Source organism: Pituophis catenifer, unplaced genomic scaffold (genome assembly GCF_029215685.1).
Source record: "Pituophis catenifer annectens isolate HBS135680 unplaced genomic scaffold, rPitCat1.0.hap2 SCAF_1, whole genome shotgun sequence".
NCBI classification, from domain to species: domain Eukaryota; kingdom Metazoa; phylum Chordata; class Lepidosauria; order Squamata; family Colubridae; genus Pituophis; species Pituophis catenifer.
Window position 1 is genome coordinate 61,199,016 of NW_027256881.1, and position 14,900 is coordinate 61,213,915.

General features: G+C 39.3%; 1 protein-coding gene across 1 annotated transcript; it reads left to right on the plus strand.

The window, feature by feature from the left end:
- The first annotated feature begins 477 nt into the window (after positions 1 to 477).
- Positions 478 to 14,515, plus strand: GTPBP2 (GTP binding protein 2). Its single transcript, XM_070932485.1, has 12 exons — positions 478 to 735; positions 4,847 to 4,873; positions 5,253 to 5,437; positions 6,469 to 6,577; positions 6,914 to 7,111; positions 7,215 to 7,389; positions 7,737 to 7,956; positions 9,017 to 9,152; positions 9,846 to 9,904; positions 10,302 to 10,473; positions 11,386 to 11,550; positions 11,949 to 14,515. The coding sequence occupies exons 1-12, from the start codon at positions 559 to 561 to the stop codon at positions 12,144 to 12,146; spliced, it is 1,821 nt and encodes a 606-aa protein (XP_070788586.1). The 5' UTR covers positions 478 to 558; the 3' UTR covers positions 12,147 to 14,515.
- The last annotated feature ends 385 nt before the right edge of the window (positions 14,516 to 14,900 follow it).

Sequence of the window (14,900 nt, forward strand, 5' to 3'; positions counted from 1 at the left end):
AAGGATGTCTTAGGATGCTGCTCCTTCTATAAAGCATACAACAATAAAGCTGAAGCAAGCAGAAGTATTTTAGTGGGATGTTTTTATTCGAGGCGCTACCAAAAAAAAATAAATCCTAAATTTAATCGCCCCCGAGATTGCTCGATGTTGCAGTCCTGCGTTCTGTTCAGAGAACTGAAATAATTGGAAGCATTTAAAAAAAAAATAGGAGCCTGGTGACACGAAAACTTATGCCTTTTAATGCAATTTGCAATGCTACCAGGCCCCTCCGTTGGTTGGCTAGCACAAACAAGCTCTGCTCTCGTTGTGCAAAATGATGAGAGAAGGCTCTGGCACCGGCCCTATTCGCCTCAGCGTTTGTCCGAAAAGCGCTGCCTTCCACGGGAAAGAGGACGCTGGAAGTTGTAGTCCAATTGTGTTGCCGCTGGGGCCCTGTTTCCCGTGGTACCCTGCGCTTCTTTCTGACGCCAAGCGCCAGAGTGGAGGGTAGCCGTCAAAAGCCCAGTCCTGGGCTGAGAGGCATCCGCAGAGGCGGAGGTCCTGCCGGCTGGCCCCAGGATGGACTCGCGGGTGTCCGAGCTGTTTGGGGGTTGCTGCCGGCCCGTGGGGGGCGGCAATGGGGGTGCCCTGCGAGGCCGCGGCGGAAGCGGAGGCGGTGGTTCTTCCAAGGGGAGGAAGAAGAACGGGAGATACCGAGGTGGCAAGGCCAACAACCCGCCCTACCTTCCTCCGGAGGTGAGCCGAGACACCCTGCCGAGCCCGAGGTTGGGTGGGCAGGAGCTTTTTCGAGCACGAAGCGGAGGGCGCCCGTCTTCCAAGGTTCTGCCTGGGACGAACGAAGATGCTGATAGTTGGAAGTCAACGGGACTGGCGTTAAAGGGCAAAATAAAGAGCTGATTTGTGTTTTGGAGGAAGATACGACGTATCCCGAGAGGGCAGCCTTTTGGGGGGGGTGAGGGGGGGGAGTGCTGTTGTGGTTAGAGTTTTGTGTTTTGTCTTTTCACACACCCCTCTTCGATTCCATTCGGGGGTCCTTTGACTGATGTGGATTAGAACTCTTCCCTCTTTGACAGCTCCGCCGCTGTCTACCTCGCTCTGGTAAATATCGCAGGCACTTTGAGCTTGGCTTCGCTTTGAGGGAGTTTTGGGACCCTGATTTTGAATAGGGAAGGCAAAAAGTGGGTTTCAGTTTTTGTTTCCACCGAAAGGAGCTTCTTTCCCCTTTTGCTGATGCTGATTCACTAAAATTGCATTTTTAAACTACATTGGTGCTTGTTTCTGGATAGGTAGCCAGCCAACCAAATATGGAAGGAATTAAGAAGCTTCAAAATCGAGGTTCTAAGATAATTTCAGTTAAGATTACTGGCATATATTTTTGTAAATCTTTGGCTCTGAACTTTACTAGTTAGTGGGACTAGCAAGGGCTAGTTCCTTATGCTAATTTTCTAGCCCACTCTCACCCTCAAAACCAGCCCTCTGTTAATGGTAAAGACAGGTAGAGCTGATATCAAACTACATGGTTCAATAGACTCACTAGAAAACAATGCATAGACATCTCTATACATCTACAGACTATAATAAATTATAATAATCAGTATGGAGAAGATTTTATGAATTTCTTTAAGATTTGGGCGTGTGTGTATATGAATGTCTAGAAAAGTTAAAAGTTGTGTGTTTTCCTGCAGTCTAAGATTGTATGATATACAGACAAATTTAAGATCTCAGAATATGTTTCCGAGTGAGATTAAAAGTGCTGGTATTACTTCTTTCATTGAGATAATTTGCAATTATTTACCTATGGTTTTCTTTGACTCGTTTGGGGGCAAATTGAGGCTATCAAATCAAACAGATGACTCTTTCCCAGGTTTTAAAGATCTTTAAACCCACATATTTTGAACAGGGTCTTAAAATTGATGCTTTTGATTTTTAAATTTAAGTAGCCTTTTAAAAAATATTTTACTGCAAAAATTTGGCTTACTTCGGTCATATAAAAACTAGGCATTAGTATATGAAAGTAGAAAATGGAATTTAATGAAAGGTTGAATAAAGTTCATATAATCACAAATCCAATATAATCCTAGGCCCATCCTGCTAAACCTGCTTTTTGATATTTATATACAGTTTATGTGGATATGAATGTGTAGTGTGGATTCTTTTATAACAGTGGTTTCATTTTCTATTCCTATTTCTCTTGGTGATTTGCCAGCAATTATAGCAGAATTATACTTTCTATGTGATCTAAGACATGAAAATAACTACTTTTATTCAATTTTTTTTGTTCATATTTTATAACACTGAGTTCTTCCAAGTACCAAGATAAGAATTATTATTTACACTATCCCTGAGTTTTCAGTGTTATAGTACTATTTTTCTGTCCTCAGTTAACAGCATGAAGTATTGCTGTGCATGCCCAAACCTGTTTCTCCTTCCTCACTTCCACAGCAACCCAGTGGATAATTAGTGCTTCTTCAACATTGCTAATTTGTATTGTAGGCATAATTTCTTAACTTCCATGAATTTGGATATGTGTGTTTATATACATTGCAGAATAATGCCATGTTAATAAACCTGTGCTGTGTAAATAAATTATTATGTATCTAGTCTAATCTACAAAGTGAGGGTGTCTAATTGCAGGATATTCTTTGCTAAGTATGGTATTTCCCTTCACCAGCCCTTTTACGCCATAGGTTTAAGGTTGAAAACAGTAGGCTACTACAAGTAACTTAAGATATAGGAAGGAAAGTTTTCTAAAGAGAGAACAATGCTGGATCTAAAATGGTTAATTATTTTAGGAAGAAATTAAACTTGAGTAGATACATTTTATGTTATTGTTAATCTGATTTATAATGCTTCCCTTTGAATTAAAAGCTCACTCTCCTGATTCAAGACTAGCAGGATATGAATCAATGTCACATACCTGTTTTTAGAGAAAGATTATAGACTTTCTTACTATGAGTTTTATGAATAATCTTATGTGCTCACTATTACAACCAGATAGAAATGTCTTCTGGAAAAATATCAGCATAATTTATGAAGGAAGTTTTGAAGAACCATTGTTCCTTGGATCTGCCATGACATAGGTCACACTATTACTTTCTCACTTAACATTATGCTCAGGTCATGAGGAACATTAGTTATTTGCTAGAGTTGTTTGACAATGTATAGCAGAACACCTTTGAGACAGGGGCCAAATAAAGTAGGTTAGTGCAAAAATGTGATTAGTGATGAACAAAGTGTAGAATTGTTCATCTCTCGCCAGTTCTCCAATTTTCCTGTTTATGATGTTCTTCAGTAATGTTTAATAAAACATTTATCAATTACTAATCCAGACTTTTTAGGGCACTTGTTAATGTGAGCTTAAAGCCTGAAACAGATTAGAATTTTTATTTATTTAATTGCCTATTTGAAATGCATGAATTCTGGGCAGTTTACAACAATTAAAAACAATACAAAAAGCAAAATACAGTATTAAAACATATAAAAAAAAATCACAAAGCAATATAAAAAACCAAAGAACATAATCCACAGACAAGATGTAAAAATCAATATTCAACAAAACCAATGTTCAAGCATGTCAATTACGGTATTTAGCAATAGCACTTAGACTTATATACCCGCTTCACAGTGCTTTACAGCCCTCTCTAAGCAGTTTACAGTTTACAGAGTCAGCCTATTGCCCCCAACAATCTGAGTCCTCATTTTACCAACCTCGGAAGGATGGAAGGCTGAGTCAACCTTGAGCCTGGTGAGATTCAAACTGCCAAATTGCTGGCAGCCTGCAGTCAGCAGAAGTAGCCTACATTACTGCATTCTAACCACTGCACCACTGCGGTTTTACTTTATTTCTAAAGAAAATGTCTAGTGAATGATACCAGAACAGGAAAGCAAAAGGTATTTAATGAAAACAGAGTGAGAGTCAGGAGTCTATTTAAAACTTGTCTATCATTTATGAGATAATGATTTCTGCATGATTTGACTTATTACAGTTGATAGAAACATTTTATTAAAATCCTTATTGAATTCTTGGGGCATTTATGTTAGTGCATAAATTGCTTTAGATGCAGGTAAATCAAATGGTACTTTGAACTGTACTGAATGATACATAATTTTCATGCCTGGGAGTGGCTAAGGGAATTATACTGAGAAATATCAAAGAATGGTTTTCTTTTTTTTTTTTTATTGAAAAGTTTTACAAACAACAACAAAAAATTCCTCCCCACATTCCCCCCACCCTTTCCCTCCCCACATCCCACCCTCCCCCCCAGACTTCCCAGAGCAAAATACAAGGTATTTCATCTAGCAGTCATAAACTAGATTAAGCTACTTATCCTCAGACTACTACCATTCAAAGAATGGTTTTCGGTAATGTATGATTTAATCTGTTTTGGAAAAAGTATTTTCTAATAATCAAAGAATGCAACAATCTGTAATATGGCAGAGAGTTTGTGATGTCTTTGAACAATATTTTGGGTTGGTCATGTAGTAATGAATTCATTAGTAAACCAATCACAATGAATAAGTACAAAATATGAATATCTTCTTATAAATTTTCTTATATTTTTCTTTTCTTTCTTAGTTTGTATTTTGTATTTTTGTTTTTTTTTTAAGATTAAATGTCTTGTTAATTATGTTTGAACTGAATAAATTAATTCAGTGTAACTTCTTTTGTATAAAGATGAAAGAACCATAATGTTAAGTGACTTGATTTAACTACTATAATTTAAACTAGCCTGTCATTGCTGTCTGGCAACTATATTTAGTTGTCATCTCTTTTGTCAAGTTTTGTATATGAAATGTTGAACACCATATTATCCATTAATTTAAGATCTCTTCTTCTTGTATATAGGCAGAAGATGGGAACATAGAATACAAGGTGAGTCTCTTGTGCAAGCCATTTAAGAGTTCTAAGCCAAATGATTCTGTAAATTCCATGTCTAGGAAGAGAGAGAGAGAGATAAATAACAGAAAAGAATGATTTTTGCCAAAACGTTATTTATAGATGTGTTGACTATTTTACATTTGAATACTGAACCTGGGTATTATTAAATTTATATTTTAAAAAAACCTTTTTATTCAATTATTTCAGAGTGCCTTTGAATAATTGTTAGTCTTCTTGCCCACTGATCTTTCTTTGCTTAATTTCATGGAGCTTAACAAATGTTAAGAGTATTGTGCAGAACATACTGAAAAAAATGTTCAGCTCCATCAGACCTCCTTAGATGCTGATTATAATTACTTCTTTCTTTGGACAGCTGAAGTTAGTTAATCCATCTCAGTACCGCTTTGAACATCTAGTAACGCAAATGAAGTGGCGACTACAAGAAGGCCGTGGTGAGGCTGTGTACCAGATTGGTGTAGAGGACAACGGGCTGCTTGTTGGACTGTCTGAAGAAGAAATGCACGCCTCTCTTAAAACACTACGGCGGATGGCCGAGAAGTATGTGCATCTGTCCTGCTTCTTGGCCAGAGTTAGCCAATGGTGTCCTCTATTATTTTGCTGTCTTAGGTAGACTTAATATTGGAAATTCAGCTAATAACCAACAGAGGAGATGGTTTCAGCAAGAGATTTTTCTCAGAGTACCACCACATGGGTACAGTACCTACTAATTGTTTCAGTTGTAAAAAGTTTGTGTGTGGCTATGCATATTTTATTATGTGCCATTACACTGAAGTGGGATTGGGCAACCTTTGGATGGGCAAATATGTCATATTTGGGAGGAGGGGAAGGGAACTGTAAATGAACGGGGTCACTATAGATATATAGATAGGGCAGAGTTTGGCAAGAAGGTTTGGCAATTTTTTGACAAAGATTGTCTATTGTAGGCAATTGTCTCTGTAGTTTTCATGAGTTTCTCCTGTCCAGATGGCAGGAACTTATGTTATCAACAATCATGACCATGGGTGTTGAGTGTCAAAATGGGAGGGCTAGGGCTGGAGTGTGCCCATTCATTCATTTGGGAGTGGGTGCTTGCTCATGTTGGGAAGAGGTCCATTCCTGACATGTTTCTAGTGAACACAGAAATACAATTAGCATTTACCTTAATTAGATTGAGTATTAATGACAGTTATGTAGCTTTACTATAGCTGTCATTCCCCCCCCCCTCCCACTTCAGCCTCATTTAGGTAAAGTTTTATCTCTCCCTGTCCTGGTATGGGGAACATGTAATTAGTGGAACATTTGTCATTTCTGGTGATCTAGATAAACCCAAATTATTACAGATCTTAAAATGAGGAAACTGTTTGACATCTGTGCAAATATATTTCAGGGGAATGGCGCCTTCCAAAACTGGCAAAGATGTACATTTATGTGGATAAAAATCAGATCATTTGGAAAATATATTTTCCTCAGTATTGCTTACTTGTGAGAGGCTTTTCTGAGCAGCATTATAAGATAACCAGATATTTGTCCTACTGGGGATTGCAGATGATTCACTAACCCCCAACAGTGTTCTGTTTTGCCCTTTGCAGAGTGGGAGCTGACATCACTGTTCTTCGAGAAAGAGAAGTGGATTATGACAGTGACATTCCTAGGAAGATAACAGAAGTTCTTGTCCGAAAGGTCCCAGATAACCAACAGGTAAAAATCAACCTGATTTAAACATCATGAGAGAAAAACTTAAGATATTTCATTCTAGATTGCTACATTTGCTGGGACTTTGAAGAGCTATAATTGATAGAAATGACTTGATAGAAAACGTTAAACTTTGAAACTCAGTTTCTTGTGCATATTTTATAATGCAAAGTACTAAATTCCAAATACTTGGGAATTAATTTTTGTAAATACCTCAGAATTATACAAACTTTGTGAAATTTGGTATCCTAGTGCATTAATCTGCAAAGTAGTCAAGCCTCACTTGCACTTATCAGTTGATCTTTTGAACAATTTAACACAACTCCTCAATTTTCTTTTAAGTTTCTAGATCTGCGGGTGGCTGTGCTTGGAAATGTGGATTCAGGCAAATCAACCTTATTAGGCGTCTTGACGCAAGGAGAACTGGATAATGGGCGAGGCCGAGCTCGACTCAATCTTTTCCGGCACTTGCATGAAATCCAGTCAGGAAGAACATCTAGCATTAGCTTTGAAATTCTTGGTTTCAACAGTAAGGGAGAGGTACGAGTATTTGTACACCGAGTTTATCATTCTATAGCTCTGGGTATGAATTTTTACTTGGCCTTTTATAAGAGCTCAGTTACCTGAGTTTTCTGCCTTTTAGGTGGTGAACTATAGTGATTCACGGACAGCTGAAGAAATCTGTGAGAGCTCTTCCAAAATGATTACCTTCATTGATTTAGCTGGCCATCACAAATATTTAAAAACCACCATTTTTGGGCTTACAAGCTATTGTCCAGATTTTGCAATGTTGGTGGTGAGTGCCAATACTGGAATTGGTAAGTGGATAGTCGGATTTCTCCTTGGGGTTTCAGAAGGGTGACATAACGCCTATAATTAACCAGTGGGTAGCAGTAGTTCAGGGGTGTCAAACTCACGTCATCAGGTGACGTATCGGGGCTTTTCCCCCCTTCGCTAAAACGGGCATGGGTATGGCCAGCAAATGATGCATCCGACCTGTGGGCCAGGAGTTTGATAGCCCTGCAGTAGTTTAAAACAAGACTCATCCACAGTAACATAGAAATACTTCCACTAGTTTCAAACAAATGGCATTGAGTTGTGTGTTTTAGCTGCACTGAAGTCCTACTTTTTTCATCTGATTTTCTCTATCTTCTATTTCTTACAGCTGGTACGACACGGGAGCATCTCGGCTTGGCGATGGCCCTTAAAGTGCCTTTCTTCATTGTCATTAGCAAAGTGGACTTGTGCTCAAAAGCCACTGTGGAGCGAACAGTGAAACAGCTGGAGCGGATTCTGAAGCAGCCTGGCTGCAACAAACTTCCATTGCTCGTAACATCTGATGATGATGCAGTTACAGCAGCGCAGCAATTTGCACAGTCCCCCAAGTATGAATCACGGGCCATTTGAATGGGAGGGAAGACGATTAGCAAGTAGGGAATGCAGTTTAAAATTAACACACTTTCAAAATGAAGCATTTAGCAAGAAAGGTGTGAGTGAGTCAGATTTGTGGAGCTGGTAGTGGTTTATATCAAAGAACAATAAGCAAAGTTCAAGTGATTATATTCTTTGGTTTTATGTCTTCACTCTCTGCTTTGGGCTGTTTTGATTTTATAGTATTTACTCTTGGTGATGATTTTTATATTGCAGGATAGCTTACACATAATAAATGGATGGTCTGCTGAAGTGACTTATGGAACTGGAAGACAACAGTGATGAAACGAGTGTTCTGCCATTGTGATGCAAGCTCCACCCCCTTTATATTGTGATATTGCACACAAGTATGAAAGAAAAGGAGCTTCTGTCACACTGTCTCAAGACTTGCTTCATTGTTTTGAGAAAACATTAGATGCTTCGGATGCCTTTGATCATCTGCAGCTACACTGCATACTTAGGAATGGAACAGTTATGGGCATACAGGTCGTCCTTGACTTAATGATCACAACTGAGCCTGGAAGTTTAAGTCATTGCGGTCATAAGTTGAGTCACCACCTGACTGGATTCAATTTTATGACCATTTTTATGATGGTTGTTAAGTGAGTTACATGGTCATAAGTCTGAATCCAGCTTATCCAATGAGTAGGTTTGCTGGAAAATGGTAAAAGATTGTAAAATGTAAGATCCTGCAGTCAGTCAAAAATTCAGGCCAGTTGCCAAACACCTGAAATGCAAACACTGGTGGTGCATCTGTTGTAACTTTGAGGACAGATAGCAATCAACCTTTTTGAAGTCCACCTTAACTGGTCATTAAGTGACCAGTTGTAAGTCAAGGACTACCCTGTACCAAGTTTTGATTCTGTAAAAATTATAGGATACAGAAATTGTTCCCTAATTATTTACACATTCCACTTACACATGTGGAAGCCAATCTCATTCCTATTGTATTCAGTACTAATAGAGATGCACAACATCATGGATCACCAGCTTCTTTCACTCATTTGTTTGCAGTATCACTCCCATCTTCACCTTGTCCAGTGTTTCTGGAGAGAACCTGGATCTCCTGAGAGTATTTCTCAATATCCTTCCTCCTCTGACAAACAGCAAAGAACAGGAAGAGCTGATGCAACAGCTCACTGAATTCCAGGTACACAATAGTCTCTTCTCAGTTGAGAGTCTCCAGCTGTAGTATGCGAAGGCAGGTTATTTATTCTCTGCTCCATGGATTTAGAATTGGGAGGATGATAAAACCAAGCAAGTGTAATTACTTTCTGATTCAAAGACAAATTAATGCTATTTATTATTTAGCAATAGCAATAGTGCTTAAGCTTATATACTGCTTCATAGCTCTCTACAACACTTTTTAAGTCAGCATATTGCCCCCAATAGTCTCATTTTACCTACATCAGAAGGATGGAAAGCCGAGTTAACTGTGAGCTGGTAAGGATCGAACTCCTGGCAGTGAGCAGAGTCAGCCTGCAATACTGCATTCTAACCACTGTTCCGCTGTAGCTCTTCCTCCTCCTTTATTTGTCTTTACCATTCTTTATTTAATCTCATTGTTAACGTCCTACCAATCATTGAATTGACTCCCAGGTTATTTCTTTTATGAGTTGCACCTAGGAAATGTTTCCAGAATATAATTGGTTCATTGAGAACTGGGATGCTTGAGGCTTCTAACTGGTATAAGGAAGGCAACATTAAAAGATAGGCTTAGAATTCCTAAATAAGAACTTGTATTGTTATGTCTGACAATAAAAAGGTCAAATTGTTAACTCTGGCTTTGAAATACTAAGTCCAGCACAACATATTTGAAACTTCCATTCTTTTTCTGCTACAGGTGGATGAAATTTACACTGTGCCAGAGGTAGGCACAGTTGTTGGAGGAACATTGTCAAGGTTGGTATATATGGATTCTGTAAGGAAAAGCCAGTCATAGGGAATGGGTTCAAAGACTTCTTGGATCCAAAAGAAGAACCAGGAAATAGCATTTATTCTCCTTTTCTTGTTATAAGTAAATGTAGTTAAAAGTTTATATCTTACTGAATGAGTCAAGGAAGATAAAACTCCAATAAAAAAATAAAAGTATTCCTTAAAGGAGTCCTATGTTCTTTGTGCATATAGCATAAACATTTATTCTCTGGAATATCAGATCCAAATTTTCTCTTTGGTATTTTTCATATTTCAAGAGTAAAGAACCTGCATCAAGATAATTATCTCAATTAGACACAAAAGAAGGCTTGTCTTGCCTCCTGACAGCTAAATGCGGTCTTTTCCATTTTTATGCTCTTGCTAGTGGGATATGCAAAGAGGGAGAGAATTTGGTTGTTGGTCCAACAGATGATGGCAAGTTCCTTCAGCTGAAAGTATGCAGTATCCAACGAAATCGTTCAGCATGTCGCGTTCTTCGAGCTGGGCAGGCTGCCACCCTAGCTCTTGGGCTCTTTGATCGCTCACTGCTGCGCAAAGTAAGCTCTCCCTTAATCCCTCTCTGGAGCCTTTGGTTGTACAAACCTTCTCCTCTATACCTTTTCTGAAAATAAAGTATCCTGCCTTACGGATATTGGGAAATGTAGGTCCCTATCAGAACACTGCTATTCTAGGGCGGGGGGGGGGAGGCACCGCAGGTGGAATGGTTTGCATGCTTTCACTTTTCTGTAACTGCTTGGGAATTGAGGTGGGAGAAGTGGCCATCTGCACTGACTCCCTCTCTGCCAGTTCTAGCCGGGTTTTCAATATCGCGGTGCCCCGAGGGATCTCTTCTCACCATCCAGCCTCGGAAATTCTCACAACATCTTTGCGGCAGCTTATTGGTTACAAATGGACACGGGGCATTGGGGGTGGGGGTTGAGGGGAAAATTGAGCCTAACACTTTGCGCCTGAATTCAGACTCCGCCTGACTTCTCTGCAGTCATTATCTCAGTAAAAGTTCCTTTTGAAATGTAAACTGTTTCAAGAGTTTTACTTTCTTGGGAAGGTAGCTGAGGCCCTTACAATAGCTGGCTGGGTTCCTCTGGACCGTCTGCTTTTGAAGATGTTCCAAAATGCGATGGATAATAAATTCTTCGCAGTTTATGGTGTAAAGTTTAAGTTCAAGGGATGGGAAATTTGGGAACTATAGCATTAAGGTGATTGTCTTGAGTTTCAAAAGAACAAAGAAATAATTAGATTGAACTCTTAAACAGGATTAGTCAGCTGTTAGATGTTTCCCACTCATCCCTGCTTGCCATCCACATTCTTATCTCCCCTTCTTTCTTTGGCTTTTGGGGCAATAAATGAGGATTTCTTTCTGGAAAGATTGTACTCTGTAGTGCTTTGGTTTGGAAGAGTTGAGTACCATTGTCAAGAAAATTCAGTTATCCAATCTTGCTATCATTTAGGGCATGGTGATGGTCAGCCCAGAGATGAACCCAACTATTTGTTCAGTATTTGAAGCTGAAATTGTTCTACTGTTCCATGCCACAACTTTCCGGAAAGGATTCCAAGTAACAGCACATGTTGGAAATGTACGACAAACAGCAGTTGTGGAAAAAATCCATGGGAAAGTAAGTTTCCCTTTTCTTGCTAAATAGAAATTTGCTTGATTGTCTTCTCACTTTGTGTCACAACCATTTTGAGATTCCCCTTGCTGAACTAGAAACCAGGAAATCCTGAGTTCTAACCCTTTGTAGGGTATGGAAACTGACTTTGAATCAGTCACTGTTTCTCAATCCAACCCACCCATGGAGTGGCTGTTTTGTGGAAAATACAAGTTGGGAGCACTACATATTCAATCTTGAGTATTACAAAATAAAGGGGGATTCTTCTTGTCGTTTTCACAGATAAACCCACTGCAAATTTCAGAAACTCAAGGGTATGCTAAGTTGCTTTCCATGGTTTTCTGGAATCCCTAAAATAAACAATTGAACTTTTAAAATTCTAAGATACTTTCCCTTTTATTCAGGACAAATTGCGAACAGGAGAAAAGGCAGTGGTTCGTTTCAGATTCATTAAACATCCTGAATATTTGAAGATAGGAGCCAAATTATTGTTTCGTGAAGGAGTTACCAAAGGTATTGGACATGTCACATCCATCCAGGCTATCACCACTGGAGAAAATGGCCTGCAACACAATCTGTGTCCTGATCCGGTCAGCTTCTGACTCACACCAGCATTTCTCAGTGCTCCGAATAAGGGAAAGATTTCATGCCATTGTGCAGAGCCATTGTTGGCCAATCAATTTACATAGGCACATCTTGTCTGCACTGCAGAAGCCAGAGTTACCTGTTGGACTGAGTGCCCTTCCTGGAGCAAGTTAAGCTTGTTGTTTGTGCATCACCTGCTTACTTCCATATTCCTGCTTTTCCTGGAATAGACAAGCAAACAGCTGCATCTTTGACTAAGTTGGACATCCTGCTTTTGTTGACCATTGTGGGGGAAGTTATTTCCAGAGAAGGGCATATCCATAGTGAGTTGGACTGTAATTTTGGGGTGCTGCTGCCTGGGAGACAACAATGGTGGACTCGTTTGTGTTCAGAAGGGTATTAGTGTTGTCCTAGTGCCTGGTTTTGCAGGCTTTCTATGGCAGATGAATTATTATTATTAGGAACTAGAGCTTAACGTTCTGTACTGCCTACAGTACGGCTCAGGATGTTTCTAATCATTTTAAATTATTGTTGGTTTCACATTAAGCCAGGAATGAAGAGTCTCTCTTCTCCCTCCACCTTTGTGGGTAAATCCCTACCAGCTTAAAAAAAGGGAGGGGGGAATACAGGAGGAAGAAATCCCTCTAATGCAGGGGTAGGTAACAATTTCATGACCGGAGCCATGAAGTGTTTTTTTTTTTAACGGGCACTCCTATAACTGCAGAATCCATAGTTGGTGATGCAATGACATTGCCAGGGTAGATGGGTTGAAATGTTCTGCCTAAACTGGAGAGGAGGGTGGAAGCTTTTATGTAAATGGATACATATAATTTCTCTGAGGCCTTATGCAGATATACTCATCACAAAATCTTTTAAAAAAAACATGCCACTGAAAATCAGTGGTTCTACCAAATTTCACCAGCATGAGCTAGGGATGCAATGGAAAGCTACGTGTGGGACACAGGCTGCCCATCCTTTGCTCTAAAATAGCCCTCATCTGATAGCACCACAGTTCTCCAGCTCAGTTCTTGATACTGTCAGATTTCCCTGCCACTTTGTTAGCCATTTGTTCCTCAGCAAGTGCCCTACCTAAGCAACTTCTTAGAGCAGATTGCCCCAGTATACCATCAGACCAGTGGTGAAATCCACTTACCTTCTCTACCAGTTCGGGAACAGGAGTGTGCGGGAGTCCGTGTGCGCACTTCTGTGCATGCATAGAATCTTCTGCGCATGCATAGATGGTAAAAAACGGGACATAATGATATCCCGATGGGTGGGCGGAGCCTCCCACCGCCGGCCCTACCAGTTCAGCGAACCGGATAGAACCGGGGTGGTAGTGTTTCACCGCTGCATCAGACCCTATGTTGCTTGTTTCTTGAAGTGAGTGGTGGCTGGCAATTTTGATTGCTGTATCTTTCGATATTTTTAACTTTTCTGAGATATGGATATCCAGGAGGTCCAACCTATTTCTTGGGGCAAGTCTTTATTTCCAATGGTCGTACCAGTAAAGGCTGTTCTAGCTGTTACAATATAGGGAGTGCTCCTGCAATTCTAATTCTCTCATTCAGCTTTGCCATCTGCTATCATTTGTATTACTAGTATCTTTTGCAGAAAATCACCTTTATACCTAAGATTAAATCTATGACTTATTGAAAGTACAGCGGAATTTCTGAATTGGCCATCAGATAGAATGGTCTCAGATACTGAAAGATACCTTCACTTTTTATTAAGATTTGTAAAGTTTGTGATGTTATTTTTATTATATGTTTTAACCACTGTTGCATCAAGGGCTCGAATAAACGAGCTAACATGGCCAGTAAAACATATGACTTTTTATCCTTCCACTCGATTCCCCATTCTGCTGTTTCATCTCTGTTGTACAGAGATTAGATTATTCAGAGCAACTGCTCCTGGGATATAACATGTTACTATTAAGTCTGCGCATATAGAAAGATTTTTATTTAATATAGCCTTTTAAGAAAAGTCTTTACTCACCTCCCTGGATAAAAGAAAATAGTTCAATATCATGGCTATTTGTTGGCAGTTTTTCTTTTGAAGTTCCCCTTAATTACATACAAGCATTTTGAAAAACTGGCTTTCTAGATACCTTCTGAGAGATTTTATCCTGTGGTAGGAATATATGCTTTCTCTGCAGTTTACAGTGATGGTTAAGTTGACCCATTGCAAATGTAAACATTCAAGGTGCTTTTTCTACCCTCAAGTCCAGGCGTTTCCTGGTCTCCTCCTTCCCTTGCCTTTTATTACGTGTGTGTGTTCTCAATGCCAAGCCTTTCATATTCACTGTTTGTGATTTCTTAAAAGGAGAGGGAAGTTTTCATCTTTCTGTATAATGCACAAAATAAAGATGCTTTATTGAGAAAACAAAGCTGTGGTTTGCTCTAAATGGACTGTGTAATTTGCTCTGTCCCTTAATAGTTTTGGCTCTGAAAAAGTGTTCTTATCCTGCCCTGACTTTGTTAGTTTCAGATGTTTGAACAGTCATGTTTACAAGCTAGTATACGCTTATCTGACATTACCAAATACAGTACGTGCTAAGCATTTCATAATGAGAGTTTGGGATATAGATTCAGTGCCTTGAATAAATACACTATACTTAATGATACCTGAGGTTACTTACAAAAGCAAAAATCCTTTGACTAATAAAGTTCAAGACCAGTTTATAAATACTGAAATAGTATATCATTAATCATATATCTTGTTTCTTTATTCTAATAACTGACACTCCTAATTGTGAGAGGAATTTTTATTTA

Coding starts and splice junctions, on each gene's coding strand:
- GTPBP2 (XM_070932485.1), top strand. CDS start 559: ATGGACTCGCGGGTGTCCGAGCTGTTTGGGGGTTGCTGCCGGCCCGTG. Junction 6,578..6,913: donor AGGTCCCAGATAACCAACAG/GTAAAAATCAAC, acceptor TTTTCTTTTAAG/TTTCTAGATCTGCGGGTGGC. Junction 10,474..11,385: donor ATCGCTCACTGCTGCGCAAA/GTAAGCTCTCCC, acceptor GCTATCATTTAG/GGCATGGTGATGGTCAGCCC.